This window comes from Hypanus sabinus, chromosome 2 (genome assembly GCF_030144855.1).
Source record: "Hypanus sabinus isolate sHypSab1 chromosome 2, sHypSab1.hap1, whole genome shotgun sequence".
In the NCBI taxonomy this organism is placed as follows: Eukaryota; Metazoa; Chordata; class Chondrichthyes; order Myliobatiformes; family Dasyatidae; genus Hypanus; species Hypanus sabinus.
In genome coordinates this window covers 57,681,260-57,701,620 of record NC_082707.1, presented here as the reverse complement: position 1 = coordinate 57,701,620, position 20,361 = coordinate 57,681,260, and the positions used below count along the sequence as shown (strand labels likewise).

Genomic DNA, 20,361 nt, shown 5'->3' with positions numbered 1-20,361 from the left:
AAACTGGCTGTCATTTTGTTTCTAGTTCGTATATTAATAACAAAACATGCACCTTTCCTCCCTCCCAATGACAGACAGACAGTTCTCCAACTCCAGGACAGGCCTCCGAACCTCTAGGCTTCAGCCATTAGGCTACAACTGCTGGACCTCTGGGCTTCGATCTTCGTTACCAACCCCTGGACTAACTGATGAGACCCCAAGGCTCTAACTCTGAGCATGTGGACTGACCAGCCTTCACCTCCTCCTTGCACAGATACGCACTGACCTGGAACAGCCCGACAACCACAAATATCCTTCGTCTTCATGTCCACATTGCTGGCCTTCGAATGTGGAATAGAAGCCTCGACTGCAGATGTGTTCATCCCACATCCATGGGGCATGAAGCAGAGGCCTGACCTCTAATTCCTCCCTGCCCCTAAACTCTATGAACTTAAAAAATAACCAAGACTGAGCAATCCTTTTAATGAAGACTGCATGAAGACGCCATCTTGACATTCTTTTGCCTTGATGTTATTTTTAATTTTTGATTTTTTCATTATTATTTTGCCTTGTCACCCTAAATTGCCAAATTGCACAATATTTAATTAAAAAATAGCACTGCAGTCCTGTAAAATTGGTTACCCACATTTGCTACGCTAACATTTGGGCCATTTACATTGTACTAGTATGTGTACAATGGACCCGGTAAGGCACTGAGTCGCTTTCTGTGCTGCGCGAGTCCATGAGGGGCAAGATTATGCAGTGATCTGAAAAAGTTAACACTGAGAAACTATTTTTTTTAATAAACACAATTATGTGGATAACAATTCTGCTTTTTTGCTCTTACGTTTAATGGTTTCGGAACCATAATGGTGATGTTGTCCCCATCAGGCCCTGCTGGAGTAAGAGGACGATACACACAGCAGACAGTAAAAATGATTGTGTATAAAAAGTAAAGTGCAGTCCACAATAGGAAATATTTGAATCCATAATTAGTCCACTTATGATGCAGCACTTCTTTAACTGGAGTGATTTTTAGCAGCTTCCGTGCCTTAAAGAAGAACAGAAATAAGTTAAGATTACAACTTGCAATTTCTTGAAGCTCATTTTTACTTTGGCTCACTTAGCTTCATATAATGCACCTTAAACATCAAATATCCAATACCAATCATGCATTCTTGCAGCACTTGAACTTATTCCAATCTGGCCATCAGAAAAGCAAAACACTAAACATAAACACAAGACTTAAGGGAGTGTTGGAAATAAACTTTCAAGTGATGTAGATGATGTAAATGTAAAGGGGAGAAGCTGGGGGAGTGGAGAAGGAAGACAGCAGTAGTGAGTTGTAGGTTGCAAACGGACATTGACAGGATGCAGAGCTGAGCTAAGAAGTAGCAGATTAGGCATTCAGCCTAATTAAAAATGCGAAGATTCGTTTAGGAAGGTGAAGTTTGAATGCAGAATACAGGGTTAATGGCAGGATTCTTAGCAACGTGGAGGAACAGAGGGATTTTGGGGTCTACATCAATTCTTTCCTTCAAAGTTGCCACACAAGTTGATAGGATTGTTAAGAAGGCTTACAGTGCGCTTGCCTTCATTAGTAGGGGAATTAGTGAGTTCAAGAGCCACAAGGTAATGTTGCAGCTCTATAAAATGATGGTTTAACCACATTTGGAATATTGTGTTCAGTTCTGGTTACCTCATTATAGGAAGGATGGGGAAGCTTTAGAGGGTGCACAGGAGATTTACCAGGATGCTGTCTGGACTAGAGGGAATATCTTATGAAGATAGATTGAGTGATCAGGGCTTTTCTTTCAAACAAAGATTATGAGAGGTGGCTTGATAGAGGTGTACAAGATGATAAGAGGAGTAGATAGAGTGAACAGTCAGACTCTTTTCCCCAGGACAGGATAATTTCCCTTGGGGAGGCATAATTTTAAGGTGATTTTAGAAATTATGGCGAGGCAAGTTACAGGCAAGTTCTTTACAAAGAAAGGGGTGGGTGCATGGAATGCCCTACTAGGGATGGTAGCAGAGGCATGTAAGAAACTCATAGATAGGCACATGAATGATAGTAAATTAGGTTAAAAAGTCAGCATAACATCATGGGCCAAAAGGCCTGTGTTGTGTTGTAAAGGCAGGATTATTGAAATTAATAAATTTGAATATTAAGCCAGTGCCAGTTAGCAGGTTTATAGGCAACTTTGTCGGGTAGAATAATGGCAGAAAATTTTCAATTGCATGAAATTTATGAAGGATGACCATCTAATAAATTTGAAAATCCTCCTTGGAGATGGTGAAGAATGTGAATCAGTAACCAACAGTGAATATGGAGCAGAGATAGTTCAGGGCAGGGAATGAAGTAAGCAATGACTTATGAGATTTGAAGCTCAGTTTAGATCGAAGGCAAAAGAAGTTTGTTAGTCTCAAGCATTGTTGAGTTATTCAGTTCCATTTTAGTTCTATAATTCAATCTCAGGAGGAATATTTTATACTACAAGCACAGTATTTAGACAAGCTTATATCCAGAAGGGTATAGAGCTATGAGGGGAAGTAATTCCCATTTTAACTATTATTTATTAAAGTTTAACTATTATTGAACTCTAAAAAATACTTCTTAAATTTAAAACATCAACATAAAGTTTTACTCTAAAACATAGCACATACAGTAGATGCATTTAAGACAGTCGTGTCAAACAGTTAATTATGGTCACAATCACGAGAAAATCTGCAGAAGCTGGAAATTCAAGCAACACACATAAAATGCTGGAGGAACTCAGCATGCCAGGCAGCATATATGGACAAGATAAACAGTCGACATTTTGGGCCAAGACCCTTCATCGGTACTGGGGAAAAAAAAGAGAAGTCAAAGTAAGAAGATGGGAACGAGGAGGAAGAAGAACAAGATGGCAGGTGCTAGGTGAAACTAGGAGAGGGGGAGTGGTAAATAAAGAGCTGGGAAGTTGATTGGTGAAAGTTAACGGGCTGGAGAGGGGAAATCTGATAGGAGAGTGTAGAAGACCATGGAAGAAAGGGAAGGGGGAGGAGCAGCAGAGGGTAGTGGGAGGTGATGGGCAGGTAAGGTGAGAGCAACATGGGAATGGGGAAAGGTGAAGGTGGGGGTGTGGGTGTAATTTCCAGAAGTTCAACAAATCGATGTTCATGCCATCAGGTTTGCGGCTACCCAGACAGAATACAAGGTGTTGCTCCTCCAACCCAAGTATGGCCTTGTTGCAGCAGTACAGGAGGCCAAGGACTGAAACGTTGGAATGGGAATTAGAAGTATAATTAAAGTGGGCAGCTACTGGGAGATCCCACTTTATCTGGCAGATGAGCAGTCTCCCAAACTACATCAGGTTTCACCGATATACAGGAAGCCACACTGGGAGCAGTGGATGATCCCAACCGACTCAAGTGTCACCTCAAGGCCTGTTTGGGGCCATAAATGGTAGTGAGGGAGGTGGTGTAGGGGCAGGTGTAGCACTTTTTTCACCTGCAAGGATAAGTACCAGGAGGGAGATCAGTGGGGAGGGACGAACAGAGAAGGAAGTTGCACAGGGAGCGATCCCTGCGGAAAGTGGGAAGTGGGGAGGGAGGAAAAGGGTGCTTGGAGGTGGAACCCTGTTGGATCTGGCAGAAGTCACGTCATAATTATGATATTGCGGCTGAATATTTTGAACAGACACAAGAATAAAACATTGGTGGAAATGTTTCATTATTAATGATCCTGGTGAATCACAGCTTTAAAAATCTTTGCCTCTATAACCATGATCAAGTTCCAGATGGAGACACAAGTTAATTCCAGAGAGGTTAACCTCAGTCACCAAGCAATCCCTTGCTGACCTGCCAACCTACTTGAATTGAAGTAAAGCTGATGCAGAGAAATGGGCAAGATAAATAAATCAAAACTGCTTGCAGGAAACTAGATTAACTCAATGAATGATTCTCTGGTAAAATCAACTCCAAAGACTGTGAATGAGAGTAAGTTTATCTGCAAAATCTGGCTCTTAGGGCCTCACTTGGAATCCCTACAAAACTTCCACAGACAGAAGAAATGCTGACAGACATTCCGCAGTGTGTATTTTGGTACTTATCCTTGTGCCTTCCTATTTAAAAGAAGTTAGTATTAATTTAGCTACACCCTCAGAGCTCCTCCGGATTCCAATTTATAAAATTTAATCAAGTCTATCAAAGTGAAATGGAAGCTCTCAATTTAAGTACAAGGGCATAGTTAAAATGACCATCCAACAATTTGATTCTCTGACAAATGAAGCATCAGGAAAATTAGGTGGAAGCCTTGATGACTTCACTCCTACCTTATCTGCAGGGTCTTTGAATCCTCATAAGAGTTCTGCAAAGATCTGTGGGGGTTGGGGGGCATTGCTGGGAACAACCAACCAATAGTTCCTGGTTAATCAATAACTTACTCTCAACCGTGTGTTCAATTCCCTCTCTGCCCTTGCTCCTTTTCACCTCTGCAACCTCCAATTGACCTACAAGAAGCATGTGCTCCTTCAACACTGATCACTTTAGCTTTGCTAAATTAAATCAGTCTGTTATGCTTCCAAATGCTCCAGTGTTCTCTACCTCTCTGAAATAAAATTTAACAATACTTTGACTAGCTTTTGGACAGCATCGTTCAGACAATTCAGCCCACTATGTTGCGCCGATCTTGATGTCAATATCCTCCTCCTGTATATCATCCATACCCCACTATTCCCTTCACATTTACGTGTCTATCAAAAAGGATTTTAAATTCCACCAAGATGACTGCTTTCACTACCACTCATGACACCTATTCCAAGCTCTGTGTGAAGCACTTGCCCCTCATGTCGTCTTTAAACTTCCTTCTTCTAATCTTAAAAGCATGCCCTCTGGCATTTGACATTTCTTTCCTCATTAAAAGTTTCTGACTCCTTACCCTGTCTATGCCTCTCATAATTTTAAAAACCTCTATCAGGTCTCCCCTCATTCTTCAATGCTGTAGGCAGAACACCCAAATTTGGCAAAGCTTTCCTTACAGTTTATACCCTCTAAATCGGGCAGCATTATGGTGAACCTTGTCTACACCCTTTACACATTCTGCACATCCTTCCCATAATGAGGCAAACAGAACTGCACACAATTCTCCAAGATTGGTCTCATTAAAGTTTTTACAGTAAAATTCATGCGAAATTTCTTCATAGTAAGTTTCAAAACAATCACAGAAATAATATTTTCTAGACATTTCATAAAAATGCAGAGTATTTAGCCCATTGCATTCATAATAGTTTTAGCACTAATTTCATATCTTTGGTGGTCATGATTCCTCTTGTACTACTTCAAAGTGATGAGGGGTTCTGCCTCTACCACTCCCTTCGGTGATAAGATCAAAGCATTTACCATTAACTGGATGAACAAAAAATCCACATTTTCCCCTTTTACTTCCTTGTGTATCATATTATATTGATAGTGTTCTGCAATGTTCCTTCCATTTATTTATTTATTATTTAACACTTGCATGAACCAGCCATTGCTTGGAGCAAATTTTTTTTAATATATAACACAGCCTAAAAATTGCACGCCATTTCAATAAAACATTATATAAAATCAAACTCCAGTTGTGCAGCAAAGGCTACGTGTGCAGAAACATTTCAGTTACTGTGCAGTCGTGCACTCACACAGTGGTGCTCTGTGAAAGAACTGAGGAAAATGGGTTATTGCAATCACAGTATAAGCATTTCTATCACTCACCTCCTTCTTCTTGCTCGAGCATAAGATGTCAAGGACAGAGAGTTCATCACCCCAGGTATCAATTCCAGTAAGGTCATACAAGGTGGAGGATACAGGTCCAAATGCCCAATAAATCTGCTTTCTCTTCTGCATGAAATGACTAAACATCTGTTAGAAAAGCATACAATAAAATCTATCTTCATTCAAGCAATTACGAATATCACATTATGTTTACAATGTCATATTAGGGAAAAACTACATTACCAGATCTGCTGACCAAGTAGGTATGAATGGTCAGATATTACAGAGTAGAGTACAAACACAAATAATTTTCCAGCTTAGCCATCTGGAATGTCTCTCACAGTTTAAGCAAATTCAAATAAATGGAAATACATTTATTCGCGTTGTAAAGACAAACTGTCTAAGAACACAAATTAGAACTACAGATGTATAGCCTTTCCAACAAGCAAAGCAAGATATGTCAACTCTCTCAAATATTCATGTGCCATCCAGCTCACAGTCTCATTGTAACTCAAAGACATGCTTAACAGATATATTTTACACTTTACTGTCTTTTTCCGGCTGTTGTGGGCATATCACATATAAGCATCATTGACTAACAGGAAAACACACTCTGGCCGACAAGTAAAAAACCAATTGAAACTTGGAGCTGATGAGCGACTGGAAGGGAGTAACAGATGCTGAGACTTTGGCGAGTTTCAGGGATGACAGTGGCAGTAACCCAAGCTGGGGAAAGTATGACTAGCCCAATTTACCAATGCCATCATCAATCGGCAGTAGCAGCTTCACTTACACATGAGAAATCACTTCCTCAATTCCAAATTACAAGGCAACACCAAGTAATCAACTCAGCAGTATTAAGGAAGAAAAATTTATCCTTCTTCTGTACAGAAACATAAAGTTATCCTAGCAGACACGGTGAAAGAGAATCATAAGGGATTCTACAGATATGTTAAGAGCAAAAAAATTGCAAGGGACAAAATTGGTCCTCTGGAAGATCAGAGTGGTCATCTTTACATGGAGCCAAAGAGATGGGGAGGAGATCTTAAGTGGATTTTTTTGGAACTATATTTACTCAGGAGATTGACACAATGTCTATACAAGAGAGACAAAGCAGCAGTGAGGTCATGGACAGATTAGAAGCTGTCTGCTGTCCTAAGGCAAATTAGGGTGGACAAAATCATCAGGGCCTGATGTAGCATTCCTGTGGCTCCTCTGTGGGAGGTATGTGGAGAAATTGCAGGGGACCTGGCAGAGATATTTCAATCATCCTTAGTGACAGTTGTGGTACCAGAGGATAACTAATGTTGTTCCACTATTTATGAAAGGCACTAAAACTAAACCAGAAAATTATGGGCTGGTAAGCTTGACATCAATAGTAGGAAAGTTATTGTAAGATATTCTAAGGGACAGGATATACAGTGCGTGTCATCTGAGAGACATGGGCTGATTAGGGATAGTCAGTACGGCTTTGTGCAGGGTAGGTCATGTCTAAACAATCTTGAGAGATTTTCAAAGAAGTTACCAGGAAAGCTGATGAAGGCAAGGCAGTGGATGTTGTCTACCTTAGACTTTAACAAGGCATCTGAGAAGGTCCCGCATGGGAGTTGGTCAAAGAGGTTCAGTCACTCTGCATACAAGATGAAGTAGTACACTGGCTTTGTGGGAGAAGACAAAGACTGGTCATAGAGGGCTGTCTCTTACTGGAGGCCTGTGACTAGTGGAGTGCCACAACGCAGGGATCAATGCTGGGTCTGTTATTGTTTGTCAATGATGTGGATGAAAATGTCACCAAATGGATCAGCACGTTTGCAGATGACATGAAGATTGGGGCTGTAGCGGACAGAAAGAAAACCATCAGCACTTGCAGCAGGATCTGGACCAGCTGAAAAACTGGTTTGAAAAATGGAAGATGGAATTTAATGATGGCAAGTACGATGTGTTGCACTTCAGTAGGATAAACCAGGGTAGGTCTTACACAGCGAGCAGTAGGGCACTGAGGAGTGTGGTCAAACAAGGGATTTGGGAATATAGGTCCATAATTCATTGAAAGTGGTGTCACAGGTTGTGGTGAGCTACATATACCTGTCTGGACACGCCCCCTGCTGACTGCTCCTGTGGCCCCTCCCACTGACCATGGCTCCTCCCACAGACCCCAGTATAAAGGCGATTGAGGCCTGAGCCCAGCCCTCAGTCTCCAGCATGTAGTATGGTGGTCAACTACTGCTTGTTCTTTCTTCCAGTCAATAAGAGCGGATATCTCGCCTTCACGTCTCAGAGAGAGTTATTGATGGTGCATCACAGGTAGATAGGATTGTGAAAAAAAAAAGCTTTTGGAACATTGGCCTTCAAAAATCAAAGTATTGAGTACAGGAGGTGGGATGTTGTATTGAAGTTGAATAAGCCATTTGTGAGGCCTAATCTTAAGTATTGTGTGCAGTTTTGATCCACCTATCTACAGGAAGGATATAAATAAGGTCGACAGAGAGCAAAGAAAATTTACAAGGAGGTTGACGGGAATGAAGGACCTGAGTTATAAGGAAAGACTGAATAGGTTAGGACTTTATTTCTTGGAAAGTAGAAGATTTAGGGGAGATTTGACATAGGTATAGAAAACTATGAGGGTTCTGTAGATAGCAAGCAGGTTTTTCCCACTGAGGTTGGGTTGGACTACAACCAGACGTCATGGGTTAAGTGTGAAAGGTGAAAATTTTAAGGCAAACATGAGGGTAAAAGGTCATGAGAATGTGGAATGAGCTGCTACTGCAAGTGGTACATGCAAGCCAAATTTCAACATTTAAAAGAAGTTTGTATAATATACGTGGATGGTTGGGGTATAGTCCGGGTGCAGGTCAATGGGAGTAGGCAGTTCAAATGATTTGGCAGGGACTAGGTGAGCTGAAGGGTCTGTTCCTATGATTCTATCTCTGGTCATTGTACTAAACACTAGGAAGTAGCATCCTCTCTTGCATGTAGTTCAGGGCCATAATGCAAAGTGTGGATGTTGCCCTTTTAATGCTACCAAGCAAGAATTAAATCTTCCAACACATTTCTGGCCTATATTCTTTGTTTGATGAATTCTGAAGACGTCTAGCTAGTTTTGGGAGCTTGCCTCTCTGATCATTATCTAGGGATGATTGGAATTTGTGTTTTGCTTTTCTGAAAGCAGTGGTTACTAGTTTAGTTAAAATTTAAAAGATTTAGATTGTTAGGAATTTATTTTGGTTAAAGCAGATAATAATGCATGGATAAATGGATGCAGTGTTTATAAGTTAAAGTAGATTTGAGAAGCTGAATGACCTACTGTGTTCAAAGAAACTAGATTTAGTCACATTATGAAGAGCACAGGTCCACTTTAACAGTAAAATAATTGAGGAATAAGATTGCTGTAATTTTCAAGTGAGGAAAACTGTAATAATCTATTTAATACTGAGCTAAATAAAAATGTTGCAGGCACGGCCAGTTCAATAATGCAAAGAGCTATTTACAATGTAGATTTTGCATATTCCTTAAATACTAACATTTATGTGACAGTTTCCCCAAATTTATAACAGCTTTTTGGAAAACCTGTTCCTATTAAATTGTTGACAACTAAACAGCACTCTGTCAAAAACTATCAAAATTTAATAAAGTAGAACCGTGTTAGCTTACTGCTACATCCCCTTCGAATGCTGACAACTTCATGGGAGTCAGCCCATCTTTGTTGGTGATGCTCTCCAAGTATTCAATTTTTTCCTTTGAAATAAGCGACGAAATAAAATTGTACATTCTGCAGGCCATACTCTTATTCGGGTGCAGCACAAGCATGTGAAAAACTGTGTTACCTATAAAACAACAAAATAACATTAGGTCTAATGCATTGACTGAAAATGCCAGCACATATCTAAACTTTTGCTGCCTAAAAGTAAACATTACATGGAGCATATTGCATTGAGTTACTCATTGAGTTGAAGGATTAAGATTGCCCTGCAACAACAGAACAATCATTTTCCCTGTAATGCTGCCCTTAACCTCAGTGCCCAGGGATTAGTAGTCATACAGAAGGTGCAATTAAAGGTATTCGTTGTTATCAGTCTGTAAAACTGACAGCTACTTCTGACTTCTGCATGTGTATAATTAAACACAGAAATTCAGAACTTGCTACCAGTGATACACTGCCTCACAGCAAGTGCTTTTTGATCTTTGCAAAGGTAAACCACACAGAATTAACATGATTTGACGTAAACATCAGGTAGTTACACTCTATTTTCACTGCAAAGAAAAAACATTGGAAGTGTGAAGCCTGGTTAAATGAGGTTAAGATTTTAAAATGGTTTTCAGAAAATTACTTCAAGACAACTTCTCTGACGCTGATAAAAACAATTTTCTGTATTCATCTTATTTCCCCAGAATAACAGTTTCAAAATAACGTTCGTCAAAAGCTAATGATAGTTCAACTCCCATAACTTTACGAGTATGCTCCAATTTTTATTTATCCTACTACAAAATATTTATTTGTTTAATAGATTCTTTTCACTGCAACGTTTGCCATGACAATTTTAAAATTTAAATATCTGCCCAATCAGCCTGATGGCTTTGTGATGGTTGGATATACAGTGAATTGCAGATAATTGGCCCATTAGTTAATCGGTGCAGCCACTTATTTGGGACAACTATTAAAGAACAAAAACTAATTGAGAAAATAGCCAGGATCCCTTCATTTATTTGGAACACTATGCCACTTAATTGGGGCAGGAAACTGTCATCAAACAGCTTCTAACTAGTATCAAACTGCGTGCACTTGCATGGCCATTAGACAACTCTGTTTTGTGCGAAGTCATTCATTATCGTCAGTTGTGTTAAAAAAAACAGTACTTTCTGGTCACTGATAGTTGGCAAGAACTAAGCAGCGAGAGAAATCAGAACTGTTTTGCTCACTGTGGTTTCAAGCATGAAGGCTTCGAGATGCCACAAAAGACCAGGAATGAAAATGAACTGATTTCGCTAGTTCAGCAATTTAGAAACTATGAAGAATTTGAAGGTATTGACAATCATCTTGAATGTTAAAATGAAAATGAAGATTTGGAGGCCGTAATAGTCAACAGCATTGTGTGAAGGCAGTCCACTAGGTGTCTACGCTGATTTTGTTCATTACTTACAAATGAACAAGACATAGATTAGTTACTCTGTCAATAACTATTCAGAACAAATACAGTTTTATAGTACTGCCATAGTACTGATAGTGTTCTAATTTGTTCCGCATTTCATTTAAATAAGTAATTTGTTACTCAGTTTGTCCCTTTTATTCTTTTTTAACTAATTCCATGAAAACAGATAATTAGGGCAGATGCTTAATTGGGCTGAAGCGTATTGGTACCAATGTGTCCCAATTAACCGGAATCGACTGTAATTAATTCCTTTGAAATGACACCCACAGCGATCAGTAAGAGCAAGAAAATTTCCATTAATCATTGTGGGTATGTTTCCTGCAGACCAATAATGAATATTATGCCTTCACAGCTGACTACAATCTCCAAGTCTTTGTGTTTAATTTGTTAGTTTGCTGGTGACTGATGCAATTGAGATTTAGGAATGGTGTTGATTCATTTGAAGAGACTAACAGTAGATTAATTCTGAAACTTGGGAAGAAAGACTGGAAAACACAAGGGCAAACAGGATTTAGTGAGCAGGCTATAAGGACATTTGCTTTGAACAAGCATAATTACTTGATTTAAAATACTTTGTTTAGAAAAATTGTGTAAAATTCCTTTCTAAATATTGCAACAAAAAGTTAAATATTGCAAAAATTATTGCAATATTTTGCACCATCTAAACTTTCAATGGTACACATTTTATATTGAATCTAGGGATCTGTGACTGTATTACATACTTTATCAAGTGATCTGAAAGCTTCTTTCCACTCTGCTGTAAGATCACTAAGCTGAAACTCTGGGCTGGGACTCAGTTTCAATTGTAAAAAAATAACAGCAATCAGCTATACAAATGGCTGAAAGACCTAGACTTCAAAGCACACACTGTCAAGCAAAGACCTCTGGAAACTATTTCAATTTCAGCAGAGATTCTAGCATCTAGATAAGGACACAAAAGTTTGCTTAGTTATTTTCTTAAATTTTGCTTTGGTTCTTAATTATAATTATAATTCTTAATTATATCCAAACAATTGAGCGCAATTTCTCTTTTCAAAATCATTTTAATGCAAGCTTATTAGTTTAAATGTCTCTGAATATCAGGAGACATTAAAAACATTTATAATTATTTATAGTTGTCAAAAACCAGTGACAGCATTAACACCTTAAAGACATATCAGAAATATTTTAGGGGCAGTGTCTCTATACCTAGCTGTTGCTAAGAACTGGGTGAAATGGTTCAGTGAGATCAATTCCCCACATTCAACATGGACAAATGCAGGCATGCAGAAATTGTGGCCATTCCACGCACCAAGCTGAGGCCAGTACAATCTGACTGAATATCTCTTTCCCCCTCCAGAGCTACAACCTGATCTGCTAAGTATTGATGTCGTTGTTGCTTTTAACTTTTGAGCAATTGATGTAAATTCATTTTTCTACTTGTAAATATTAAGAACTATGAAATTAAAGTTAATACTTGTTGGGCTGCATGTCATATTCAGTCCAATTTAGATTATTTTGTGCTCAGTTAATACTGAAGTTAAACCTAATGTACTGTATTTTTTTAAAAAATAGGGCCACTGATTTTATGGAGCAGGTCTTTTGGTCCAGCAATACATGTCATTTTTTCTGAGGTACGTTTTCAATGACATTTAGATATTGCAAGAGGGCTTACTGGACAAATATTTTATTACCTTGAAGTAGTTTCTATCCCAGTTTGTCTTCATTGGATATTCATTTTGTTCTGTCCCAAAGGTAATGGTTCACTCCAGAAAGTCCAAGTTTAAAATTCAGGGCAGTTATACTAGGTTAAAAGAACACCATAGCTCAGTGTGGTTTTCTTTTTCGTTTTTGCATGGTTTTTTTTCCTGACTTGAGATAGTTGCTGCTCAATTGTGTTCCTGTCCACTTTAATCTGCCATTAATGTTTCACCAATAGGTGCAACGCTGTCTTCTAATATCTTGCACACTAGTCTCTAAACGAATAAGCCAAATCAGAATGCAAGATTTAATATGCCAACAAAGGTGCCAAACTTTAAACAAACATGCTGAAGAACCTTCAGTTTTTGAGATCAAACTATAAATACTCATGCCAATTTACAAGTCCAGATTTACTAATAAATATTAGAATTCTGGCTCAAAAATGGAATAAAATGTTTGTAACAATTCACTCCTTGTGTTAAATGCAGTTCTCGCAATGCAACTTTCCTCCAAGTCATGTTATGTATACACACTCCTGTGCCTAATGTGACCTTATGGATAATCAACCTATATACATCATATGAATTTAATTTTTTTGTATACTATGTTCTTTATCACATTGTGTTTTGTACTGCATCGGATCCAGAGTAACAATTATTTCATTCTCCTTTACATTTGTGTACTGGAAATGACATTAAACTATCTTGAATGAACTAGGTAAAATCCTCTATTTTGCTAAGCTGTACAGCTTTCTGATTTTGATTAAAAAAGGAACAGCAAGCAATTATTCCTCTTGTGCCCTTTGGAGCCTAAAGAATTCAGGTTTGTTGATGGTTTCCACGGATTGTTACTTGAGGTTTCTACTAACTGTGGAACACTGGACAATATTGGAAAGAAGTGCCACACAATACAGAACTACTCAAGTTGCAACAGAAGAATCTTTAATCCCCAAAGCTGCGGATCTCAGCGACGAGCACCCCTTCTTCTGGCAATTCCTGAAAGGTATTTACTTAAATAAAAGTAATGCAGGATACCTTCAGATGAAATCCTAAGCAGGAGGAAATACACAAAGCATTGGTAAAATCCTGACAGTACGCCACATCAAATCTCCCAATGTGCATCAGAAGTCCTCCCCCCACCAAATACAGAGTACTCAAACAGTTGTCTATCATATCAGCACTGTTTTAAAAGAAACTCAAAATCCTTTGGACAACTTCTGCTCACCTGTCCAGCCAATCCCAGTTAGAAGTCATTAAATGAATCACTAATTCTTTTAGTAATTGTGCCAAGGATAAACCAATGGCAGTTTCACAGTCACCCACACCTCAAAAAATCTTCAGCATGCAGTGTTTACAAAACATAACCATATTAGTTTCACATACAATAAAGCGATTGCATATAATCAAGAAATGGTAATTATAATTCATTGACATAGTAGCTTAAAGTAATTGGAACACCAAGTAAAATCCCATTTGTCATGAACAACCGAAATATGTGACCTTCGATTTATCCAAGACTATTTCGTTATCTACTGCCTCCCCACTATCCTTGACCTGGCTTCTGTGTTAGCTGTGCAAAGCTTGTATTATAAAGATCAGATTTTATGCATTACATGTTAATCAAACACAATTTCAATAGTTGCAATGGGATAACACTTCTTAAAATTCTAAGTTGGAAAACTTAGAATGGTTCACAATGGGGTTCATTCCAAGTGTGGGAAACCTCCTAGCATCTGCCCTCCATTTGTACACACAAGTTCAAAGTAGCAGATTTGCTTGTTTGAATAAATGAACTACTTGTTTTTGCAATTTCTTTCTCAATAACTCTTGTATCAGTAGCTTTTGACGATTTGAAGCCCATTTTGAGGATATTATAGCTTTGAGGTTAATCAAAAAAAACCACAGGGGTCAAAGACACATCTTCTTTTCTCCCAGACTCTCCACATGTATATTTCACAGATAGTTTTGTTCTTTCAGGACATAAATGGGATATTGTACCTTTTGTCAGTTCCTGAAATGGTGATGCGCTGTGTCATTACTATTCAGCTTCTTGTACAACCACCTGAAATGCTGTCCTACTCCATTATGCAGCTAGTTAGCCACTACTCCTCTAGGCATTGCTAATGTCCAATATGTATCCTACTCACATTCATTGAATAGACAGCCAGAAATTTCCATTTGAAGGTATTTAATAATGTTCAACAGCAGGTTCCCCGCTTCTCAGAATATAGTCATAAAATGCAGTATGTTTACAGATCATGATTCAGATCTACTGACAATTCAGTTTTCAGTTTTGTGTCACTTTTAAAGAGCTGCTTGGAGGGTACCGATGAAGGGGAATTCATCTTCAATCAAAACTAAGCAGACAATACAGCAGTGGCTGTGGATTCTGATCTGCTTACAAATCAAACTTCAGTGGAAGTCAGTAGAACCACCTCTCAGAAGGGGAATAGAACATACAGCCCTCGTTATTTCTTGATTGAAGAAAAGCAAGTAAGGATGAGTTTCGACGTCAAGACCTTTTTAGTTACTAGAGATCTTTGAGCACTGATTTTGTGCCTATAATTCATCTCCATCAGAGATGACTACTACCTACTTTTGTTCTACCACTTCAAAGATCCAGTTATTGGCATATTGCTTATTCATAACTCTCCACTCTGAAAATGCACATTTTTATACCTCCAAATTAGCATAATTAAGGGGGGGCATAGTGCAGAGAGTTGTGAGCTCACCATTCCAGTTCAACCCTGAAATCTGGTGCTCAGTGTGGAAAGGACGTTTTCTGTCTATGACCAACTGGACGTCCTCCGGCTTCTTCAGATTTCTCTAATATCCCAATGATACCCTAAATGACCCCTTAGTGTTTGGTGAGCATCTGGATAGAACTGATAGACTGGTAGATAAAATAAAATGTGATGAGAGTAAATGGGTGTTTGATAGTTGGTGTGGACTTAGTGGACCAAGGGGTCCGGTCATGCTGTGTGGCTTGAAAACATCAGGATTATACAGATCAGCATCACTCATATCACCGTCCCCTCTCCCACATGCCCTCTAACCTGTGTTCATTCCCGAGTACAATTCAAGTGAAAGAGATGAAAATCAATTTCACTACATTTTAAAATGTAGTTTTCGTATAAAAATAATTTTGCAATATTGCCTACCGCAATACTGATTATATTGAGAGGTACTGTTGGATCTTGGTTGCTTATCAGCTTTCTAGAATGCAGCAGGTTTCCTGGGATAGTGAATACTTTCACCATATTCTTAATTTGGACATTTGCCAGTTATATTTGTAATTATTATTTGGTTCTCCCCATCTTTAACTCATGAATAGTTAAACCAAAATAGAACTGAATTGTCAGAATAAATAAGACCACAATGAAGGAGTGCCCAATATTTCTTCCAGCTCCAAGGTACAGTCATACCTCTAGAAAAGTACAGCACAGAAACAGGCCCTCAATCTGTCTAGTCTGTGCCGAGACAGTTAAACTGCCTACTCCCATCAACCAGGACCATAGCCCTCCATCTGTACACCTATGCAAACTTGCCCTAGACATCGAAATCAAGTTTGCAAGCACTACTTGTGCTGCGGCTTGTTCCACTCTCTCACCACCCTCTGAGTGAGCAAGTTCCCCACAAGCTTTTCACCTTTCACCCTTCACCCTTAACCCATGACCTCTAACTGCAGTGCCACTGAACCTCAGAGCAAAAAGCCTGTTTGCATTAAATCACATCTATACCCCTTAATTCTGTATACCTTTATCAAATCTTTCTTCAGCCTTCTACGTTCCAGGGAATAAAGTCCAAACCAATTCAATCTTTCCTTATAATTCAAGTTTCCAGACCCTACAACATCCTTGTAAATCCTAATATACCATACTTTAGGACACCCTTAACCTAGTAGTCTTGATTTAATGTGAAGAGCATGGTAGAATAAGATTAAGTAAATATTAAAACAATGAACTTGGGCATACTAAGTTGAAAAGACAATGATCAGAAGAGCTCTTCAACAATCACAAGCAATGCATTTTGACATGGAAAACATGAAGGGGCTGCTTAGATAGACAAGTAAACAAATATTCAAATTTTCCTTTATTTTGGAATATAAGCGAGGCTGTAAAGCCAGCAATTTATTGTCCATTCTTGTCCACTCTGAACAGGTGTTGATGACGCACTGCAACCCTCTTGGTAAAGGTACTCACATAGTCCAGTGTTTATTCTGCAGTGGTGAAGAAATGGTGATACATTTCCAAGTCAGTGTGGCATGAGACTTGGAGGGAACCTGTGAGTGATATTCTTAAATGTCTCATGCCCTTGACTTTCTGGACTACAGGTTTGTGTGTGCTCACAGCATAGTTTTTGTTGTGCATTAGAATAGCACATAATGTTTGTGCTTGTAGTAGGAAGAATGGGTGTTTGATAAAATGCCAACCAAACAGGCTCTATGTATGGCAATCTTCCTGATGTTATTGAAGCAGTACTTAAGCAAGCAATTATTCCATCAGATTTCTGATTTGCATCATGTGGAAAGCAAAACACTTTTGGAATGTTAGAAGTGGGTTACACACCATATCCAGCTTCAAACCTGCACTTATAGTCAAATATTTACAAGGCAAGTCCAGTTGAAATTCTGGTTAATGGTGGCCCTCGGGATGTTGAAGAGGTGAAGACAGCAGACACTAATGCCACTGAACATCAACAGTAAATGGTTCGGCTTTCTCTTGATGGAGATGGACATCGCTCAACTCGAAAGTTACTTACCACTTCCCAACCTCTGTCTGAACATTGTTTGGGTCTTGTTGCACACAGCACAGATGGCTGAAGAGTTGAGAATGGATTTGACCATTGAGCACTTATCAGCTTCTGACTTCATAATGGGAGGTCATTAATGAAATAGCTGAAGATGAATGGGCCTACGCTATTGCCCTAAGCAACTCTTGCCGGGGATGGCCTAGGACTGGAATGATCAACTTAACTACCACAGCCATCTGAGAAGTGCAAACTATGACTCAGTTTTACTGGAGTTCTTTTATGCCATGCCTGGTCAAAGACTATCTTGACTTCAAGGCAGTCACAGTCACCTCACCTCTGGAATTCAGCTCTTTAGTTCAGGTTCATGCAGGATTTGGGTGAAGGAGTGGAGCTAGGTGGTTCTAGTGAAACCCAAATTAGACATCAGTGGAGAGATGCTATTGGTGTGCAAGTACTGCATGAATGCCAATGCTGTGACTGTACTGGAACTAGGAAGCACAATTAGGTTTGGAGTGAAAGACCAACTCTAGAAGGCATTCTCAGCAATTTTTTGATTTCATATAGAATGAGCAGAATTGGCTTGTGTGATTATAGGGATCTTGGGAAAGAAGCAAGGCTGTGGAATCTGCTTGATACTTCTATTTGAACTAGCTTGCAATTGTTTCAGCCAAGCCATTGGCATTCTCATACTGGGGCCCAAGAATGCTAAGGATAGGAATCAATTTGAAGTCTCCTGCTACTATTAGTTGTCTAATGGTTCATCACTAGTTGTGTCAACACTGCACAGCCTGATCTAATCTATCGATTTTGGGATCCCTTCACTCTATTTCATACGGTTTTTGTTTTTTGGCACACATGCATTCCTTCACCCAATTGGCATTTGATTTTTAAGTAGGCTCAGTGTTACTCTGCCTTGCCCTACTGCAATTCCCTGAACCTGAGATGATCTCTTGCTTTGATTGTAATGGTAGAATGTGAGATATGCTGGGCCATGAGGTATAGATTTTAGTAGAGTACAATGAAACTTCAAGAATGCCAAATTTCATATCACCTTATCTGTTCTATTTAACACAATGGAAGAATCACATTTTATGATTGAGCATCTCCTTGGTGTTAAGGAGGATCTCTGTTTCCACAAGGTCAGTACAGTGATTATGGGGCACTCTGGGATCAATGGTTAGCCTGACTCCAGTGGTTGTTAAGATTTTAAAGTCCATTATATGGACGAGGTTTCAGGAAACTTGGAAGTATATTATAAAAAAGGCTGAAGGAGACTCCATAATGGTTTCCTCAAAGGCAGATCTCGCGGGACAGATCTGTTGGAATTCTAAATAACAAGCAGTATAGACAAAGGAGAAAGTCAGTGCATGTTCGTTACTTGGATTTTTTAAAAAGGTCTCTGGCAAAGTGTCACATACATGATGCTGCTAAACAAGTTAGGAGCCCACAGTAATACGGGGAAGGTACTACCAGTAATGGAAGATTAGCAAATGATGGGAAGAAAGAGAGCCTTTTCCAGTTGACTGCCAGTGATGAGTGGTGTTCCTTATGGGCCAGTATTTGGTCCACTACTTTTCACATTATATGCTAATGATCTGGATGACAGAAATTATGGCTTTCTGGCCAGATTTGCAGATGATACAAAACAGGTGGAAAAGATGGTGTTGAGGAAGCCAGGGGTCGGCAGAAGGACTTAGACAGATTGAGAGAATGGGCAAAGAGGTGGCAGATGAAATATAGTGTAGGAAAGTGTATAGTCATGCACTTTGGCAAAATAAATAAAGGCAAAGACTGTTTTCTAAATGGAGAAAATATTCAGCAGTTGGAGGTGCAAAGGTGCACTTGGGAGTCCTTGTGCAGGATTTCCTGCAGGTTAACTTGCAGGTTGAGTCAGTGGTAAGGAAGGCAAATGCAATGTTAGCATTCATTTCAAGAGATAGAACATAAAAGCAGGACATAATACAGAGGCTTTACAAGGTGTTGGTCTGATCACGTTTAGAACATTGTGAACAATTTTGAGACCCATATCTAAAGATGGATGCTTTGGCATTGGAGACTGTCCAGAAGAAGCTTATCCCCAGGATGAAAGGGGTAATGCTTGAGGACTGCTTGATGGTTCTAGGCCTGTACATTGGATTTTAGAAAGAGGAGGGAAGGTATCTCACTGAAACCTATTGAATATTGAAAGACCAGGATAAAGTGGACTTGGAGATTGTTTCTTATAGTAGGAGAGACTAGGACCAGAAATTCAAACCTCAGAATACAAGCTTTTGCTTTAAAACAGTGATGAGGAATTTCTTCAGCTACGGGGTGGTGAATCTGTGGAGTCCGAGTCATTAAGTGATTGATAAGACTCTTGATTAGTAAGGATGTTGAAGTTTACGGGGAGAAGGCAGGAAAATAGGGTTGAGACCAAAGATAAATCAATCATTGTTGAATGGCCAAGCAGATTCAATGGGCTGAATGGCCTAATTCTGTTCCAATGTCTTATGGATGCATCTGCAGCAGGCAAATCAGTGAAGATGAGGTCAACCAACTTTTATCCATCATGCTGCCTAGCTCACGAAGTACTGGAAACACAGTCTTACATCCTCCAGGATACCCCTAGGTCAGTTGGTTGCAGTGCTACCAAGACATGCTTGGTTATGGGCATTGAATTCCACCACAGAGGTCTTCTAGAATTTTTTCCATGAGTTGATTAGCTTAGAGTTGAAATTTATCGATTCTAAGAAGCAAGTCAGTAGTAAGTTTCCTTCTGTATCTTTGACCTTGCACCACTTCATAGTGTTTGAAGTCAAAGCTGATCTCCAAGGTTTATTCTGTCTCCATCTTATCCAACCATGCTGCCAACTCTGATGGGTCCAGCATACTGGCAAGTCAAGCTATCCCACTTTATGTGTGTTTTGTTATTTAAAAAAAAACATTTTATACAGCATTTATCCTCGAGAAAGGAGGGCTGGTTAATGACTTTCAATTGAAATTGTAAGCCATCTTACATTAACTGAGTGACCATTAAATAGGTAATCTATGTCACTGCTATATGCAGATATAATGAATGCCACAACATAAGA

The 20,361-nt window shown here is 39.2% G+C and overlaps 1 protein-coding gene across 1 annotated transcript in view; it reads right to left on the bottom strand.

The window, feature by feature from the left end:
* LOC132379126 (transient receptor potential cation channel subfamily V member 5-like) overlaps positions 1-20,361 on the bottom strand; it is an 85,757-nt gene that overhangs the window by 24,207 nt on the left and 41,189 nt on the right. Inside the window, exons 6-8 of the mRNA XM_059946739.1 lie at positions 9,364-9,536; positions 5,713-5,859; positions 827-1,030 (exon numbers count right to left, since the gene is read on the bottom strand). Coding sequence (XP_059802722.1) covers positions 827-1,030; positions 5,713-5,859; positions 9,364-9,536 — 524 coding nt within the window. The remainder of the gene's footprint in view (positions 1-826; positions 1,031-5,712; positions 5,860-9,363; positions 9,537-20,361) is intronic.